General features: G+C 38.0%; 1 protein-coding gene across 3 annotated transcripts in view; it reads right to left on the bottom strand.

Annotated features, from left to right (window-relative positions):
* LOC125466370 (ORM1-like protein 3) overlaps positions 1 to 21,490 on the bottom strand; it is a 42,703-nt gene continuing 21,213 nt past the window's right edge. For all 3 annotated transcript variants that reach the window (XM_048560780.1, XM_048560782.1, XM_048560783.1), the window contains exons 2-4: positions 13,129 to 13,320; positions 4,398 to 4,549; positions 1 to 3,481 (exon numbers count right to left, since the gene is read on the bottom strand). In XM_048560780.1, coding sequence (XP_048416737.1) covers positions 3,346 to 3,481; positions 4,398 to 4,549; positions 13,129 to 13,302 — 462 coding nt within the window. In that variant the 5' untranslated portion in view covers positions 13,303 to 13,320 and the 3' untranslated portion in view covers positions 1 to 3,345. The remainder of the gene's footprint in view (positions 3,482 to 4,397; positions 4,550 to 13,128; positions 13,321 to 21,490) is intronic.

Here is a 21,490-nt window from a genome sequence, read left to right as displayed (position 1 = left end):
TTACATGAATACTGTCCTTTATTAAATATCAGAATACTGTACAAAGGAGTAATAAAAATATTATTCACACTTTCTTACAAAGATCTAGATGAAAAAACATCTATGTGCAGAAGGGCAACTGGGATACAAAACCCTTTTGCCACCAGATGTTTAATTAGCTCTTATTTACAGGATGCTCAAACAGAAAATCACTAGTCCCAAAGCAAATAATTCTTCAATGGTTAATATCACAATTAATTGACTGGTATAAAATTCAAAAGGCCCAGCCTGCCACATATTTAATTTAGATTCAACCAAAATAGTTTTGGTATTCGTACCTTTTACAGCCACTATAAAAATAGTGCAGGAATTTGACCCTGAATTGTTTTAAAATACAACATCAATTCCCACATTTGCTACTTTATTTTTGGGGTAAGGGTAGCACTGGCACTTAATTAGTACTAACCCATAACCCATTAATATTTATGATACATACTGAAAGTGGAAGGGAGTTGTAGGTAAAATGAAAGACCATACTGTTTTTCACCACTAAGTTTAGTTACTTTTGACAATCCAGAACCCATCAAAATGCTATTAAAAAAAGCCATGTACTTATTTACCAGAATTCAAAAATTCAAGGTGTTAATCATCTTATACAAGGCGTCAGATCAACAAAGCAATATTTTAAAATGTTTAACAAATCCTGAATACTGTAGGCTAACCTTTTCACTTGCATATCCTTTCACAGAATTTGAAATAACTTGACACAAACTAAGTCATGCAAATGACAGATTTCATTAATAGTCAAAATAAAAAGCCGAGGATTGTATTCAATCTGTGCTTAAGCAGGATCAAGAGGGTGACAGGGTTAACCTGCTGCAGTTGTTAACTTGTTTGGTAAGTAAGGTGTTTTAGTTTCAAAAATTTGAGAGAAGTTAATTTGAAGACAGTAAAGTCTAGAGTCCAATTGGTTTCTCAGTTTCCTTCTCACTGTAGGAGATCAGCATCGGCTTGTAAACATTTTAAAAAAGTGCAATTTGAACATTTCTTCTACAACTGAATAATAGTGCAAGAAAGAGAATTATGATTAAATTCCAAGATTTAGAAAACACTGTAAACTTTTAATTACTGCCAATAATGGGGCATTCCGATTATGCTGGTAGACTATTGCTGACAAAATACCTCAGGACACATTTCCCAATGCAAGCATAATTTTTAAAGGTTATAAATATGGCAGATTTCTTTAAAAGATCAGGATTTTTCAATATTTTGGAAGTCTTGTTCAAAAGTAGCAACATAATTACACATGCACCTTAGCAGGGAATGAAAGGTGGGAATGGAAATGGATTTACTTCCTACTCATAACATATGTTCTACTCCCATATTCCATCAAACCATCAACAGTCAGCTTCTCCAGGTGCCCACTATTCTTATGTGACCATTCAATACTTCTATGAATTGCTATTTAAACCTAGTTATTCATGCGTGAATGTTTGAGAGATGCAGCAGCATGGGGAAACTGAGTTCAATTACCTTCTTGCCCAACATCCACACATGTACATCTCCAGATGGAGATGGCTACCCAATGGTTTTTGCAAACAGGCTGATTTTCCACCTCTGTGGACCTAGAAGCAAATAGACCAACAGTAGGGTCTTACCACTGTCTCAGCTACAGTTAGTTGATCTGACTGGAATCAAAAGTGGGGCACAATCCTGGCCTCTTCCTCCTTCCCAATCTACATGGATCAGACATTCACCATTGGTAAAAGTAATACTTCACATCCGCTAAAGCAACCAGCACCATCAGTATCAGGTACTCCTGGATCAGGATAGCTTAACTCAGATGGTTAGGGAATTCATAGCTATGTGTCTTAATCTCAACTACATCACTGCAGTAGGATTTCTAAGATCAGCAACGTTCACTGTCTTGGTGGGCTCTGCCAAATCACTCCAATTAGGCAGTTTTACATTCTTAGCAACTGGATTGAAATTAAGAATGTTAACTTCAGCTTTATCCTTCCACACAGTTCCAAAACCCAATTCCTAAAAGCCAAAAGTTTAGCAATTTAACCCACCAAACCAGTAAGGGCTTCAACATGTAGGCATGCCTTCAATTCCCTTGCTATGGGACGTCTTCATATGTTATTGCTTAAAAACATGATTCACAGTGCTGTCATTTTGTAGTCCTAGCAAATCTGTAAGGAATTCCAGCTGTACTAGTGAGAAATTCAAGTGTGCAACAGGTATATCACAATATAAAAGTCAGGTACATTGCTGCCATCCAGTAAAAACCAGGTGAAATTCATACACATCTCTTCAGCCAGTCAAATTACAATGTAGTCTGACAGAAAAACAGTTCAGATACAACAACCAGCATTACATTTTGTTTCAAAAGGAAAGCAAGTTAGGCAACATGGCAAACTTACAGGAAAATGCATGTTTGCTGATGTTTGCAATATTCCAATTTGTTTTTGAATGTTAAAAAATAATCATTCGAAGATTCCATACAAACAAGCCCTAGGTAGACTAACTTAAGTATCCAGCCTCAGTCACTGCCCTCATTAACACACAGGATCTATACTATTTAACACTTTACATTAAAAAAATCCAAAAACAAACACCTTTTTAAATCAAGCATTCATAAGCTGTGATTCAAAACACGTCGTTATGATTGTTTACATTCTCCCAAGTAAATTTTCTCTCAAACAACACTGAATGAGAAAAAGAAAACAAAATAAATAAAATTATCTGCAAAAGATAGTAATTAAAATGCACAGTAAGACCAGCACTGTATCTTCAAAGAGGCCACTAAGCCAATTTCCAAGTACCTCAATAGAGTGAAGGATACCTAATCAATCCTGCCAATTTGGAGCATGCATGATATTTGAATCTTCAGCAAGTGCATCTATTGTGACACTGAAAACAAATCTTCTGCAATTATCATTCAAAATGGATACCTTCATAAATCTACTTTCATTACAGTATTTACACATTAAACTTTTACATCTGCTTGGTCACAGTGGACAGCAAGTTTGCACACGGCAACAACTAAAATGTTTACAGTGCCAAAATTTCCTCACTTAATAATGGCAAATCAAGGCATCAAAAATATCATTTGTGAAAATAGGATCTCCAGGCAATAAACGAAAAAGCAGGCTTTCTATTCCGAGCACTGCAAATATTTAATGAGATACCTGAGCAACCAACACGAGCTGCTTCATTCACAGATATACTATTCGTAATAAAAAGTCCATGATAAGAGATTATGGGGTGCAGGGACGAATCCTAATATCTGAACACGATGTGTCCTTGCTGCTGATGGCTGTTCTAGAAGTGTTTTCTTTCACACGTGTCACTGCGCTGCATTCAGTATTTGTTGATGCCAAAGATTCTGACTCCGTGAAGTTGAGGCAGCTTTGGGATGAGGACGCTCATCAGCGAAACTGTATTTATGACAAAATGTAACTTGTCGTATTTTGTGTAAAAACTGGTAAGAAAATACCTGGTTTTGAAACAAAAAAAAGACAAAAGCATCAAAAACCTTTCCTGAAGATTTGGCAGCATTTTCATAAAACCTAACACCTTTCAGGATTCTAACATGGGAAAGATTTTAAAATGTTGATAACTCCTATCTTATTTCTAACTTATTTTTTAGGCACTAAGTAATGCTACTGCTTTTCCTTTTATTCCTCTTCGTATCAGAGATTTGCATCTAGGTGCTTGCACCTAAAATGGCACCATTAGAGGCGGCCAATGTGATAACTTTTCATTATACTCCTGTACTTCTAAACTGGAGTATACATGACAAAGAATATTCTAATTGTATGATTTACCTTCTTTGGTAATTTACTGGTGTGTATTTTCAAATTTCACACAATTTATCATATCCAAACAGGATGCCAATAGTGAAACGATTCTCTTTGGCTATTTAATTACCCTTGTATCTTGATTATGTTGAAGTGCACTGCTATGAATGACAACAGACCTCCAATGGCTCATCATTTCAGATATAGGACAACAATGCCAGAGTATGACCTTGAAGCCTGTCACAATCTAACGGTCACTCTACAACCTCACCAGGGAATTGCAGAAATCACAGTTAACTCCCAACAAGGAGAATTCGGGCCAATTTCCCCCTGCCATCCCTCCAGCCTGGAACAGTGGCAGAAGTACATGTAGGAACTCCAGTGGTGCTCTGGTGCTACTAAAAATTGGAGGCTTTTTGAAGTTTACAGTTTAGGATTATAGAAAATTGATTTTGTGCACTCAATCATGAAGTTAGTGAAAAAGGACAGACATTTTGCATTATTTTTCAGGGACTATGTATTAACAAAGCTTTTTTAAAAGAAAGAGAAGTTTATAAATGGTCACTGTTCCATGGACTGACCCGGTTTTCAATAGTTATATCTCAGACTCACAAGATAATAGGTGTGATTGTGAGGAATTTGCGCGAGGCTGTAAACTGTACTCCGTAATCCATCTGTTCCCAGTGTGTCAGCAGCCGTGCCTTTCCTTGATCTGGAGTTTCAAATGGCGTTCCCTTTACAGTGTGCAGGAATATGTACATTCCCTGGGAGGTAGAAGGGAAAAGAAGTACAAAAACATACGAGTTAGGAAGCGGCCATTCAGCCCATCAAGCCTGCTCCATCTCAATAAGATCACAGCTGATCTGGCTAATCTCAAATCATCCATATTTTTGCCTACTTTTGATAACTTTGCACACTTTGTTTAAGAAGAATCTATTTACTTTTGACTTAAAATATTCATGGGTTCTATTTCCACCATCTTTCCAGGCAGGAAGTCAGTTCATTGAGGAGAGGAGTTGAGAGGTCATGTTGCAATTGATTGGGATGTTGATTAGGCCACTGTTCATATACTGCATGCAATTCTGGCCTCCATGCTATAGGAAAGGTGTTGTGAAACTTAACAGGATTTAGCAAGGATTTACAAGGATGTTACCAGGGTTGGAGGATTTGAGGTATAGGGAGAGGCTGAATAGACTGGGGCTATTTTCCTGGAGTTTCAGAGGCTGAATGGTGACCTTATAGAGGTTTATAAAATCATGAGGGACGTGGATACGTTGAAAAATCAGGTCTTTGTCCCAGGATAGGGGAGTCCAAAACTAGAGGCATAGGTTTAAGGTGAGTGGGGCAAGACTTAAAAGGGTTCCAAGGCACAATTTTTCACAGCAGGTGGAATGAGCTGCCAGAGGAAGTGGTGGAGGCTGATACAATTACAATACTAAAAAGGCATTGAGACTGGTACATGAATACGAAGGGTTCACAGGGATATGGGCCATGTACTGGCAAATGGGACTAGATTAATTTAGAATACCTGCTGGCATGGACAAGCTGGACCAAAGGGTCTGTTTCCATGCTGTATATCTCAGAGTTCCAAATATATGTGAACCTCAGAAAACATGCACCTTGATTCTATTTTAAACAGGTGAGCCCCAGTGAATCCCAGTTCTCATAGCAGGAAACATCCTCATCACATCAGCCCTGTCAAAACTGTTCAGGATCTTACATTTCAAACAAGTCATCTGTTATTCTTCAAAACTCCGGCAAAGGTATAAGCCAACATTTCATCGTAAGATAACAGGCCCAAACAATGTATCATTCAAGTGAATCTTCTCTGAACTGCCCCAATGTATTCATATCTTTCTTTAAATAAGGCACAGTACATTACTTAAGTATACTGTATAACTGAAGCATCATCTCCCTACTTTTGTATTTAGTTCCCCTCACTTTAAATTAAAACATTCTATTAGTTTTCCTAATTACTTGCTGTGCCTGCATACTAGCCTTTTGCAATTCATACACAGGACCCCAGAGCATTAATCTCTTGCTATTTAGAAAACATTTTTTATTCTTTTCAAAAATAGACAATTTCACATTTTCCCACATTATATTCCATTAAGCACGTTTGCCTATTCACTTAACCAAACAATTACTCATCACCTCATTGTGTCCTCATCATAACAGGTAGGAAATTAAATTATGAGAACAAAGAACAGCACAACACAGGAACAGGCCCTTCAGCCCTCCAAGCCTGCACTGACACATTTTGTCCTTCCATATTAAAACTGTCTTCACTTATAGAATCCCTGTCCACCTATTCTCTTCCGATTCATATATTCTTCCAGGTGCTTCTTGAATGCTGTTGTGCCTGCTTCCACCACCTCTGGCAGCGTGTTCCAGGCACACACACACTGTGGAAAAACCTGCCTCACACATCTCTGGAAAAACTTGCCTTCCCCACACCTTGAACCAGTGTCCCCCTAATAATTGACCCCTCCACCCTGGGAAAAAGCCTAATTTTCCACTCTATCCATGCCATTCACAATCTTATAAACTTATATCGGGTTGCCCCCTCAACCTCCTAGTGAAAACAAACTCAGTCTATCCAACGTTTCTTCATAGCTAAAATCCCTCAAAACAGGCAACATCTTAGTAAGCCTTTTCTCTACACTCTCCACTTCTGGTAGTGTGGTGACCAGAACTGTATGCAACATTCCAAGCATGGCCTAACTAAAGTTCTATAACGCCGCAGCGTAACTTATACTCAATGCTCTTTCCATTAATGGCAAGCATGCCATAGGCCTTTTTTTTACTACCTTATCTACTGGTGCTGCCATCTTCAGTGATCTGTAGACCTGCACACTCCGATCCCTCTGAATATCAATACTGCTAAGGGTTCTGCCTTTCATTGTATAATTTCCACCTGTATTTGACCTTCCAAAATGCATCACCTCACATCTGTCTGGATTTATATCATATGTCACATTTCTGCCCATGCCTCCAACTGATCTATATCCTGCTGTATCCTGTGACAATCCTCCTCACTATCTGCAATTCTACCAAACTTTGTATCACCTGCAAACTAATTAGTCCAGCTATGTTTTCCTCCAAATCATTTATGTTGACCCTGAACAGTAGATTTCAGCAGAGGTCCCAGCACTCATCCCTGTGGAGCACCAGTAATCAGGAGCCTCCATTTAGAAAAGCATTCTTCTACCACTACCCTCTGTCTCCCGTGATTAATCCAGCTCTAATCCATTTTAACAACTTACCCGATACCACGTGACTTCACCTTTTGTACCGGTCTGCCACGAGGGCCCTTGTCAAAGGCTCTACTGAAGTCCACATAGTCAACATCAACTGCTTTTCCCCTCAATCATCTTTGTCACCTCCTCAATAAACGCGATCAAGTTGGTAAGGCATAACCTCACCCACACAAAACCATGCTGTCTATCGCTAATAAGTCCATTTGTTTGTTGTGTCACCACCAAACGTACCTTCTATCCTTTCATCCAAGTCATTTATATAAATTGTCAACAGTTGAGGTTCCAGCACTAATCCTTATGGCACAGGCACATTCGATACTGTAACCATATTAATAGCACATTCTTTGAATCCAGTTTACAGCAAATACTTGAATAGATGCAAAAGTAACCTGAGACTTTCAGCACCGACATTATACAAGATATTAATGCTTCAGTTCAAAAACTGGTCTCTACGAATTGTGGCAGGTTAAGCTTTAGACCACTAGCTTTCACAGAGCTTTCATAACCAAAACACAAGAAATAAGAGTAGGCTATTTAGCCTATTAAATCCATCCCACTCTTCAACATAACTGCGGTCAATTCTCTACCTCAATGCTATACTTCTGCTCTCCCCCATACCTCTCGGTACCTTTAGAGGCTAGGAATCTATTCAATTATTTCTTAAATATCCTCATGACATCACCCCCACAGCCTTCTGACAAAGAATTCCATAGTTTACCCCCCAATCAGCACAGATCTTGTATATTTCACACTGAACACGTTAGATAGAAATTTGATTTGCAAGTTAGTTAAGGGTTCTGGGAGGAGGAGGAGAATGGAGTTAGACAATAATCAAATTAGGAACAAGCTCACTAAATGAGAGATGGCTTGATGGCCAAGTAGTCTGTTCCTGGCCCTCTTGCCACAATAGTACAACATACAGGGTGCAATTTTTTTCTCCTCTCACAAAGACAAGAACTGCATCCCAGCATATATCTCAAGTCTTACTGGCATCCCATATCCAATGAAAGACCATCAGTAACCCATTTAACGCTCATGGAGAAAATATTAATAGAAGGGAAAAGACAAAACTGACCCTGCGTCCCAGCTGATAGTTCTAGTTGTGCAATATTCTGAGGGGCTCCCCATCCTCCTGTTCCTAAAATTTAGTCCACTGTTTCTAGTACTTGTTTCCACTCTTACCCATTTTAGGTCTCCTGTCTCCCAACATCTCAATTTGGTGCTCATCTTAAGTGTTTTGATCTGTCATGGTTTCCACCACTCCCCAACTCTGAACCACCTGTAGCTGTACAAGCCCCTCTCGTAAGACACTTGTAAGAGGTCAGCTGGAGTCTTGTGCACAGCACGAGGTGGGGTCTGATTTATACAGATTCATCTGAAGCCATGGCCTTTAAGTCTGTATGATTTAATACTACACCAAGTGGTGCTTTAACTCAATAATAATTGGATTTTCAATCTATTTGCACTCAAATACCCTCAAGTAATCCCAATAACTTATGAACTCTTTCAATATCCCTGCTTCAAACTAACCACTGTACACTTTGCAAATGATCTGTGAACACACTTAAATCCCACCTTTGTCAAGGAGCACTTCATTGTGTACACAATAATATGCAATACACCTACTTAATGACTTGAAATACCAATTTCTGTCGGATAACAACTTGCCCAGATCGTTTAAGAGACAGTAATACTTATTCATTTAGCCACAGCTCATTTTTTTTTAAACTCTGCTTCACAAATTCATCTTCACATTCCAGATACTTTGAGCTCCAATAATCATTGCAATCTTTCCTCCCCAAAGACAAAGACAGAGCCCTTTTCCATTTTCCAATTTCCAACATCTACTTTTTCCTGTTGGCCTGCCAGCTTTCAATTCAGCTAATCTGCCACTAACTCGATGAGACTCAACTATTGAGGCCTCATTGACCAGCTTTCACCAAACACATTCTAAAATGCCAGGAAAAATATTGCCATTAGATATCATTCATTTGCATCCTCTTCCAATTGCGAGAGTTGTAACCTACCCATATAAACAAGTCTTATATCGAACAAGTCAATTTAAATATTTTTGCAGGAACAAGTGCAATCTTTTCAATTAGCTGACCACAACCACAAGCAACTTTCTTTTTCTCTAATCTACTAGCACATTCCTGCAATTAAAATTTACAGCAGACATCATGCCTTGCAATGTCTGTCTCCATATTCCTTTTTCTCAGTCGTCTGTCTTGCTTCCCACTTAAATTGCAAGAAAACCCATTTTTCATGTCAGCATTCATTATCAGGCTAACTGTGCTATTCAATGACGTTCTCCTGTTCAGCCCTCATTTCTGGCTCTTTGCTAACCACTTATTGCATTCCTCAGTGAATACTAGCCACGTTCATCCCTGCACTTTCTGGAGATTGCTTCATTTCATAAAGTCTCACTGGATAAAATTTCATCTCATCAATTCAATTTACGCAAAATATACACGATTTTCTACCCACTGAAAACTTGTACTCATAGCTCTTTATAAGCAACATTGGGGAAATTGCACCCAATTTAAAAATCAATATGATTTCACAGTGATCATAGGAAGCATCTCATGTTGTTTTCCACAAGAACCTTTGGAAACCATATTGAAAAACTTAAGCAAATGTCCCACAAAAACTGTTGCTCATTGGTACTAGTAATCAAGTAACAAACACTTGCATAACAGGACATGAAAGTGCAACAACAAAGCAATGTCACAAAACTGCCTGAACTGATTTCTTACCAGGAACTTCAAAGTACAGTCCAAATTTCAAAAATGGGTAAATAGATTAGAGAATGGGAAAACATAGATGTAGTATTGATAAATGAGTAATGAAACAGCAAAAAGTATAAAATGTGTCTAGAGTAAAATGTTGTAACAAATGGTCTTTTATCCATTAAAAAAATACTTTTGTGAGCAACACAACAGAGAAACCAGAGCTTTGTTTTTAAAATCCAAATTAGCTCTGTGCTGTGTCTTGGGGCTCAGAAAATGCGCATTGCATCAACATTCCAGTCTATAAAAACTCAACTTGTGCCAAAATTTCAAAATAGACCTTGTCTGCAGTCCACAGCTGAGAGGTTTCAATCAGAAAATCAAGGCCTATTTCTTCAAAAGAGCCAAATTATTACATTAGACCTGTGTGTGGTAATCACACAGAGGGTTGACCGTTCTCAGGAGCAGAATACTTCAACTTTTGGCATCATACCATCAATAATGCTGAACATGGGAGTTCTTAAAGATGAATGGAACAAATAAACCCCCGCTTCTCCTTCATAAACTAAACTGCTTAATGCTAATTTCACAGGAATGTCCCCTACTGAAGAGGTGTGGCACATCCACAATAAGGCCTTGGGCAAGAATTCAAACTTAGGACAGTGGATTTATAGCCATTAAAACTGAATTTAGATGGAATAGATTTGAGATGGATGTGATGAGTGCAATGGTCACATCAACCGGAATTGAAATAAATGCTGCTGCTCCTTGTAGCTACTGCCACGTCTGTCATGTTGTGTCATACTCGTCTATCTTGCACCATTCTTACACATCCGCTGTAGCTCATCACTGTGTGATGTCTGTTATCCAACTCTGCCTAGTGACTCCCACCTGATTCCTGCCCTCCACTCTGCATTCTGGAGAGATCTCTGCAGCTTTTCAGCTCTGATCAAGTAGGATATTGACTTTTTCTTTTCTGGATGTCATGGTTTCAAATGCCTCAAAACAACAGGGACCCAGATTCAACTCCATCACTGTCTGCGTGGAGCTTTCACATTTTCCCTGTGTTTCCTCCAGATGCTCCGGTTTACTCTCACATTCCAAAGATGTGCAGGTTAGGCGGATTGGCCTTGCTAAACTGCCCAAAATGTCCAGGGATGTGCAGACTAGGTGGGTTAGCCATGGGAAACGCAAGGTTACCAAGTAAAGAGTTGGCGGGGGGCGGGGGAGAGAGAAGAGATGCTATTCGGAGGGTCGATGCAGGCTTGATGGCCTGCTTCCACACTGTATTTTTGCTCTTTGCAATTTCAAGCACCTTTTCATTTTACGCATAGTTTGTACATGAGATTTTAAGCATACCTTAGCATCTGCATTTAGAAAACCTCTCTTTTCTTCCACACATCTTTATTTGCCGTCTAGATTTACAAGCATTTAGGAAATAGGAGAGATATATTTTGAGCTTTACCCAGTTATAAGCTTGAATTTACCTGTTAAGACATCCTGTATCTTTGCTAAATTATTTCTGGCTATCTTTATTCTTTTTCCAACTTCAGAATCAAATTTGTCACCTTGTGCTATCCTTTGTCTCAAAAAGAAACAATTACCTACAGCACTTGGGTTGAAGATTTCAACAACATAGCACTGAAAAGGTGCAAAATCCTCATGTTAACATGTACACAGTCCATACATGAACAAAGATGCGAAGATTTAAAACACATGAATAAGGAAGTAAAGTATTGCACTTAAAACAGCACCTTTCACAACCTTGCAATAAAATAAATCCTGGAGATGTAACAAATCAGGAGGCTAAGAATATACAAACCAGTGCACCAGAGATGTAGGAGTGGTATCCTTTAATTGCATGTCTGAAAGCCAAAAATAAAACCTAAACACCGAAGCAGACCAGAACTGATCCGAAAGCTAAGATTTTGCCAAAGAGCCCAAATGGACCTACCCACACATGTATCCAAAAACTGAAAATACCCTTTATCGAAAAAACAGTTGGTTCTGAGGTTTTCAGATAGTCTATACAGATTGGAAATATTTTTGTTTCCAGAGTGCTCACATTTAACTCCGGGTTTTGTAAATTGAGTCTAGATCACAAACTCCCAAAACACTATCTCATAGGCAATGGCTGTTCACATTCTAAAATGTCTTACTGCAAGTTCCATAGATTTCATAATGGCAACAATTGCTGCACTACTTGATCATTATCTTTAATCAGGTGACAGCTCAAAACGAGAGCTGAAATGTTTCAATGTTGTGACGTCTTCCACTTTATTTTCATTTAAATTGGGAGGGGTGAGAATTAATGGGGGAAAAGAGAAGCTGAGCAATGAAGGCAATAACTTGGTCAACACAATATCAAAATATGTGGGGAAGTTAATTCAGCTGTTTCAGATAGAACTGAAACATAGGAACAAAGCCAACTGAATGCCAGATTAATCTTCGTAATCTGACTTCATGATTTAACACTTTTAGCTCTGGTTTCATTCAGGCGAACGGCCTCTCTAAGGCCGACAATCAACCCAAAACCTGTTTCATCGAACTGACTGTAGTACTCTTGGACGTAGGTGTTCCATTTTATCATCTAAGAGGCGAGCATGAGGGGGCATAGCTTTAAATTGAGGGGTGAAAGACATAGGACAGATGTCAGAGGTAGTTTCTTTACTCAGAGTAGTAAGGGAATGTAGTGCTTTGCCTGCAATGGTAGTAGATTCGCCAACTTTAAGGACATTTAAGTCATCATTGGACAAGCATATGGACGTACATGGAATAGTGTAGGTTAGATGGGCTTCAGATGGACAGGTCGGCACAACATCGAGGGCCGAAGGGCCTGTACTGTGCTGTAATGTTCTATGTTCTAGAGCTCAGTAACTTCAATAGGACGCTGCTCCAACATAAGGGACAAAGAAAGAAAAAGTCTGATCATGTAGCGAGTGCAATAACAGCCATGAATTCACATCAAGTCCAGGCTGATTTTAAAGTATTTTACTTGTTAGCTTCCAAAACACATTCATGAACAGAGCTTTTCACAAATCTTATTATGTCTTAAGGGAGGCAAACTTCAGTAAATGCAATAAAACCAGTATGAAAATACTAAACCAGAGAATAAAGCACAACATAACGCTGGCTGCAGAAATAATTAAAAGCAGGAGGAAATTAGCTTCTATTTATCCCCAAAAGGAGAAAATGAATGAGAAGCTAATGCTCTGAATGATTCCTACTCCTGCATGCAGTGTACACATGCTTCCACTGTAGCCACACAGAACACCTAAAACATAGCATCTCAAACAGTCCAAGAAGTATTATTGCATCTTCCATGATTTGCAATGACATTTCAACAAGCCTTACCATATTGTGAATAACATTAGTGAGTGTCCATACCACTGGCACACTGAAGAAAGGAATGCTCAACAGAATGATATGAAGCAAACCTATTCCCAGGATATAAGACAGCCAAATCCCGCGGCTATTCATAACCCGGGTATTTGGGTTCACTTCACTGTGAGCAGTGCCCACATTCATGGTTTATTTCTTGTCAACCTAAGAGGACAAAAAAAATGCAGAATTAAAAGTTCTGAATTTGGACAATGAAGCAATTTTTTTTATGCTGAACACAGAAATAATTAAAGCAGGAGGAAGTTAAGCTCCCACACATCCCCAACAAATGGAGAAAATTAATAAATTGGTAAGACATAAATAAATTGGTAAGACATAATATTTTGTGCTCTTGCAAGCAAACATACACGTTGTTGTCTTAGCAATTCTAGTCTTTACTATTATTTATCCACTAACTCAATAGTATGAATACAGAGTTAAGTCAACTTGTAGCTTCAATTTCCTTTTTATTTAAAATGGAGATTTTTCATTTCATCTCCAGTATCAATACAAAACAGGCTTTCATGTGTAGTTTTAAAAACAAGACCACTGCAGTTTGTCACATCTAAGGATTGCCTCATTCTGTTACTGATTGCATGTTTCTTTTAATAATTCTATAACTGGCTTTGAGCGTGGAATTCATGTTTCTTGGACATGGATCCTTACAAAGACTAATCTAGGACTTTTAAATTGCAATTGTAAAATTCACAGCAGTTGACAACAAGCTTTGCGATTAACATTACAGCTAGAAACAAAGACAATCATTGTCACAATATTGTATTTTCGTGGAAATTCAGATTTCTTGACACTGTTTTGAGAATTCCAAGTTACGATTTCATCCTTCTTTTCCTCCTGAAAGCCAGCCTGCAAAATAGCTCTAGCAAAAAGCCAGGCTTTTCGCTTATTCACTTTTCCAAAATGCTGATGATATTAACAATGGGTGTAAGAATTCAAAATGGTGTTTTACTTTTTAATTGGGGAAAAAAGTGGGGAAAAAAGGAAAGTAATGGGAATATACATTTATATTATCTTCCAAAAGTCTTACACATGGAAGTGTGATCACTATAGAAACAACTTCAAATTATGCTGAACTATAACTATGGATGTCTAATCATTATCACAAGCTTCGCTCTTTACTTTTCATGCTTGAGTGCTTTCAAATATTCAACAGCATTGCTCAGTTAACAACGACTTTTGTTTTAAATTGCAGAGTTGGAAAACCTTGACAACATAATTCAGAGGTACTCGGGGTTAAAGCCTGCAACTACACTTAAATGGCAAGAGTGAATCCAAATGGGAAATATCAAATATACAACGTTATGTGCTCACATAAAAGCATGATTAAAAGCTGAAACACCTGAAAAGATGACTCATGAAAAGATGTGTGCCCTACACACACAGACAAAGATTAAATAATTTTTGCACATTAATTCAAAGTGGACTACTTTAACACAAAATTCATAGAACATGAACATTGGCCATTTTCCCCTAAAATTCCTGAAGCATAAAGTCCTTTAATACAAATACCTCTCCATAACTAAGAGTCTTCCAACAACTTTTGGAGCTATACCCAGCTTTGAAGTGTGCTGTGATATCTGATTTTGGGAACATGTCATCTGTAGGAGGGGCTAGATTGCTTCCAAAACAAAAACAAAATAGCTGGAACTATTGACTGCACATCAACATATTTTTCTTTGAGAGGAAGGCAGTGGCGTTTTCGGGCAAAAGTTTCTGCTTTCCCCAGCCACTTTGATTTAACAAAACCTTAAGACACTGCCTTGGCATATCTGACTCAATCACAGCAACGAAATCAGGACTTCGGTGTAAATAAGAAGAGTCCTGCCCCAGAATAATATTCAGACCTTGATCCGAATGACCAACATTCTACATAACGTTAAGAAATGCCTTCATTTCCAATGGTCTTGTCAAATGGGTGAGGACAGTATGCAAACACATATCTAAACTAAGCTCACATGTCCAACTAGGAAGCAAAAAATATTCTGTCCAATTTGCTTTGCCTGCTTGTTCCAATTTGTCTCAATGTGGTACCTTATGAAAAAGCACTTCCCCCAAAGTGGCCTTTCCTGAGAGGTGTAATCAGACTTGCTGGTTATTTGGTACTTAATCAACATACACACAGGTACCGACATTGCAGAATGACCAGACACAAATCCTCGCTGATTTTTTCACTAGTCCTCACTAGCTCAAAGACATCGAAAGTAAGCATGATTTTGGAACTCTAAATCATTAAGACAGCAAAATACAGCTCACACTTGTATGGTTTTTGGCAAACTTCATATTTATACAATAGATTTTTTTCAGTTGATCAACTATGACTGATTAAAGAGATATAAATACAATTGGTAAGACAGCAGATTAGGTTATTCTACTTGACAATAGTTACCTGTGAATCACATTAGGTCTTTCTCATTCAAGAAAACGTCAATTTAATTATTTTTCCCCATGTTTTGAAGCTCCATCTTTCACCACTGAGGCCTTTAGTGCTTTCATCTGAGCACTAGGGTCTGCTCAACAATAAGCCATATGCAACTCCAACAGCACAGTCAAGATTAACCAGTTTATAGGCTAACCTAAATACAGATATCTTAATAGAGCCATACAGCATAGAAACAGGCCCTTTAGCTTACCTTGTATATGCCAACGAACGAAAACCAAACTACACTTAGCCCATTTACCTGTACTTAGTCCATAGCCTAATCACTGGCATTTTAAGTGCTCAACCAGATGCTTCTTAAATGTTGTGGACGTACCTATCCCCACCAGCCTCTTAAGGGAGCATGTTCCATATCTCTACCACCCTCTGGGTGAAATAAGAGTTTTCTCAGATCTTCTCTAAACTACTTGGTCCATATCTTAAACATTTACCCTCTGGTCTTAGACACACCTGCCTTGGGGAAGAGATTCTCATAACCTACTGTTTATGCCTCTAATAATTTTGCACAGCTCAAATCAGACACCCCAGCCACAACCACAGCAACCCGACCCAAAAAAAAACCTGGTCTATCCAGCCTGTCCTCATAACAGAGTTTTCACCCCAGGCAACTGCCCTGGTGAACCTCCTCTGCACCCTCTCCAGTGCTATCATATCCTTCCAATTGTGTGACAACTAGAACTACAAACGGTACTCTGTCGCCTAACCAATATTTTATAGGTGACGGCGAGCACGAGGGAGCATAGCTTTAAATTGAGGGGTGAAAGATATAGGACAGATGTCAGAGGTAGTTTCTTTACTCAGAGAGTAGTAAGGGAATGGAACGCTTTGCCTGCAACGGTGGTAGATTCACCAACTTTAGGTACATTTAAGTCGTCATTGGACAAGCATATGGACGTACATGGAATAGTGTAGGTTAGATAGGCTTGAGATCGGTATGACAGGTCGGCACAACATCGAGGGCCGAAGGGCCTGTACCGTGCTGTAATGTTCTATGTTCTACGTAAAAGTGTAACAAGACTTCCTTGCTCCTATATTCTACTCCCTGCTAATGAAGGCAAGCATCCCATATGCCTTCCTCGCCACCCTGTAGACTTAAGCTGACACCTACACCAACATTTCTTAGTTCCTCAATACACCATAGAGATTTACAATTCATTACATATATTGGTCCCTTATTGGCCTCCCAAAATGCATCATCTCACACTTAGGATTAAATTCCATCTGCTAATGTTCTGTCCCAATTACCATCGGATCAATAATCAGACTGTAGCCTGAGACCATCCATTTCGCTAACACCACCAATTTATCATCTGTAAGCTTAATAATTATACTTCCTACATTCATACCCAAGTCTTTAATGTATAAGTCATTAATGTGCAAGGCCTTAATGTACAATTCATTAACCTTCCTAACACAAACTATATTCTCACCTAAGTATACTTATCAAAAAGTTGTACATACATTTGTTTTAAAATGTATTGCTTTGATGAGATTATTTTCAGCTTTTAAGATGTGGAGGTGCTTTAGCAGACAATACATGTTTGCTACATCTCACCAGATGGAGGCTTATTTTTGGGAGGGCAGCTCTAAGGGGCTTCTATGAGGATACTTCCCAATGGAACTCTACATAACAATGCTGGACAAAATTTGGGCATTGGGCAAGAAAAATAAAATTCTGCAAAACTGGTTGCAAGTAGCACTACCAGTCTTAATTTGCTGAAAACAGAATCCTACAAATAAGAGCTCCTGTCAACCAATATATATGATGACAGCCTACTCTGTACAATCTAGGCATAGTTGAATTCATAGTATCAAAATTATACAACTAGTAAGTCCATCCTACTGAACAGATGAGAATTATATGCTGTAAATTTAATCCTGATAAAGCTGACAACAGTAAAATAAATTGCAAATCTCTAGGTGAAAAGCAAGTACAGTGTCTTTGCTTTAAAATAAGTAGATTTCTAATGTTCGGGCGAGAACGGGCTAATCTGCCTTCTTTATCTCTGGACTAAGCCTTACTTTCATGGATAATGAATAAACTTATCACATTTACCTGAAGGTACCTCTTCCCCACATTTTTACATACAAAATTAAATTACTATTAAATAGACAATTATGTCATACAATAATGTACGAATGTAACAAATGACAGTTTCTGTTGTCACAAATCACTAACACAGAAAACAACTGCTTTGTAGTACGTTTCAGAGTACCAAATGTAAGACATGTAAATCTAAGCTATGGTTGTGGCCATGTTTAGATATGTGGTCTCAAACATCCAATGACTCACTGACCTGCAGTAATAATAAAAGCAGAAGCAGTGGTGAAACAAAACATGAAATAGCTTGCATGCCTTTGTCTGGCTTAGAATCCTTTAATTCAGTTTTGTGCCTTTGTAGCACTTTCCCATCCGAATCATATGGTCCAAGGTTCAATTCTCATTCCAGAGCTGGTGCACAAACCTCAAGACACTGCTGTTCAACACTGGAATGTGCACTGCCTGAGCTCCCATATTTTGGAGGAGACATTAAACTGAGAACTTGCTCAGACATCTGGTTGTTATCACATTGTTGGTGGGAGTTTGTATTTCCTACATCTCAACCATGTCTATGCTTCAAACATACTTCATGGACTGTGAAACACTTTGAGATGTCCAGTAGTTAAGGAAAGTGCTCTATACTTGTAAGTCTTTCTCACTCATTTCAAACAATTTTGTTATACAGTATGGTAAGCACTAAATTCCCCTGTGTTATTGGCATTCCTTAATTAAAATTACAGGAAAATTCTATTTCTTTTCAGTATGTAAAATAATCTCAAATTAACAGAAGGTTGCAATTGGATAGCTTCCAGAAGAAAGCTTTGTGAAGTCCAGTTCACCAATCTGCTCTTGGCGAGCTAACAGCAAGTACATGACAGTGGAGAAACCATTTATTTGAATTCCAATCCCACTGCAGTGTCTGGTCTCCCTCAGTGTCTTAGAGCAATGCCAAAAGCACAAGCTCTTAGGAGGAAAGCTAAACCTGCTCCCTTGCGATCATTCTAACTTAATATTTTAATGATTGACTCACATGCAAAGTATATTTAATTACACCATGATACTTAAATGGAGCATCAAAACCTAATTTTTTTAAATTGTAAAGTTTTCTAAAACTTCATCAACACGTTTGCAACATTTTGTAGATCATTTGTCCTGAATTGCACCTATCTTCATGGGAAGGCTGTTTTGATAAGTCATATTTGTACTTTATTCAGCATTACAACACACCCTGGCAAAGAGGAGTTGGGCCATCTATCCAATGGATTCTTTCTGTCTCTGAGAGACATCTGCTAGGAGGCACACAAAAATGGCCCAGCTCATGTTTCTCTGTCTTTAATTTCTTACAGGGAAAGCATCCAATGCCTGCTTCATACCTTTCTGAAAGCTGAGATCAATGTTAGATGAGTGGTAAGATGAATTACAGCAGAGAAAGTGAGAATAGGAAGTTTTAATCATGTCCAGGACAGTACTGGAAATCGGAAAACCCAAAATAAATCAAGATTCAAAGATGGAACATTTTTACGTATCACTTTTGAATGCTAGCATTCCTGAAGAACTGGCACACCTCACAGTGGGCAGATACTCTTGGAATGTTCAAAAAAAGTGCAAGTGTATGAAGCTCATTCCCTTCAATATATAACATACAACCATATGGTCAAGATCTCCATTCAAACTAAGAAAAATTCCAAAAGGTATCAATTTATCTTTATTTTCCAATAAAACATGCATCTTCTCCAGTTATTCTGTCAAAATCAGAATAACATGCGATAAAGTATCACCTGTGTATAAGTCATCTATAAAAGATTTCTCGGCCCCACTTGGGGCTCAGTAGTATCATCCCTGCCCCTGGACTTGGAGGCCTGGTTCAAGTCCCAACCTGGTCCAGAGGTGTGTAACAACATCTTTGAACAGGCTAATTAAGAAAAAGAGGTGTAATGATTTCTTCTGGCAATAAGTGAAATTAGATCCTGCCTTCAATCTCTTTCTCTCATATAAAAGCCATTCAAGTTACTGAAGCCTATTACTATCCACTGCATCTACCATTTCCAAGACCGAGAACATAGAACATAGAACAATACACTTGTTGACTAATCCTATTTTTTAAAAACTCTATTAATGCAAAAGTAGTCTATGTTCATATTGAGTCGAAAATCAAATCTGTCTCTTTTTCAATCTATACACACCTTTGAACATGATCAATGAATTTGCAGCCTAACAATTTGCCCTCTTCAGTGATGAATGTTATAGACAAGGTCAAGAACATAATGGGGGTTGTTCAGAATGGAAGAATTTAGAACATTCAACATTGAAACAAGCTACTTAGAGGCTTCACGCACTTGTCTGATTATTGTGGCATAAACACTTTTTGTAAATCACAATATAGTCACATAATCAACTCCTACTACACCATTTCCATTTCCTGTATAAAACACTGTTGGTGTCAGACTGGGTTTAATGGTGATTCAGGTAATTATAACTGGACTGTCCAACATATGAAACAGGATTCTTGCAAGGAGAGCTAAAGTCTATTCCACATATCTGAGCCAAATTCAAGTAAGTCACAGCAGTCAATTTTGTGCCATTTAAGAAAAACATACCAATAAAAAGCATAAAGTTTCCAACAGAATTGCAACACTGGCTCTTTGGGGATGTCCTGATGTTGTTAAAGGAAAATAAGATTTTCTTTGTTAATATCCTGGATGTAGTACATGCAGTGACATATTCCATAAACTCATGGGTTGAGTCAACTGTAAAGAGATAGATTCACTGGATACATGCTCTAGTCTAAATTATATTCAGTACAAGTACTGAAATTTAAGCTAAACTAGCTACAAGACTATAAAGCTATAACAGTTACAAAGGATTAATGCTTTTTATTAGTTATGCATATCATTCCTAAGGCTTTATTTCTGAAGGTACTGCATTTTTGCATTTTATGTCGAATGTCTACCAATTTGCCAAATTGAAACAATTACTGTTTTGATGCTTTGAAAAGATCACAAGTGGAATAACATTCCCTTCACAGCCACCAATTTATGAAGAGCTTGCCTTTCTGCAGTTTCACAAGCAATAAAACAACAGTCTGATTTCACTCTTTAAAAGAAAAGTCAAACGTAGCTTTAAATGCTCCCTCCAACTCTATTTTAACAGCTCTATAACAGTTTGTTTGAACATGAAAATTTCACACTCCATGACTTTTTTTCTGCAATTTGAGAATTCTGTGGTATATGAAAAATGACAAAAATAGTGTCTAGAGTCCATAAAATTTTAGCATTAAATAATAAATAAGCTAAATAATTGACATATAAAATATCTACAATGCAGATTTGAATCCTGAAATGAAGCTATAGTATTTCACTCTACAAGAGAGCCCAGCTTGCTCCAGAAAGCATTGGATTAAAGCCATGCCTAGACAATGCTAAGTCGCAGCCAGACATTTTCTTTAAACACACACAGGAATCATTCTTCTGAAACTCAGAAATCAGCTCTATTATAGAGGTTCACAATTGACTCATTTCTGCATCACCTTGGGTACTCTAATTATCGCTGCTTTGTAGGCAGCTTTTGGTTCCCAAATTCCTGAAGACAATGTGTCCATACACACATAATGAGATGGAAAAGCAACGGCACATACATAGCTCTGTACACCAAAACATCACAAACATTGAATTCTAATACACAAAATCATTATACTGAATTGCATTCTTATGCAGTGACAACTGATTTAGTTTATAATCTGAGATTAATGATTGTACTCTCATCTATTCCACTCACTATTTTCCTTGAAAGCATTAAGTACAGGTTTATCACCATAATCTGTCATAGCACACAAATCAGAT

This window comes from Stegostoma tigrinum, chromosome 31 (assembly GCF_030684315.1).
Source record: "Stegostoma tigrinum isolate sSteTig4 chromosome 31, sSteTig4.hap1, whole genome shotgun sequence".
Classification (NCBI taxonomy): domain Eukaryota; kingdom Metazoa; phylum Chordata; class Chondrichthyes; order Orectolobiformes; family Stegostomatidae; genus Stegostoma; species Stegostoma tigrinum.
Note: the sequence above shows the minus strand (reverse complement) of the source record. Positions and strands in the feature narration are given on the sequence as shown.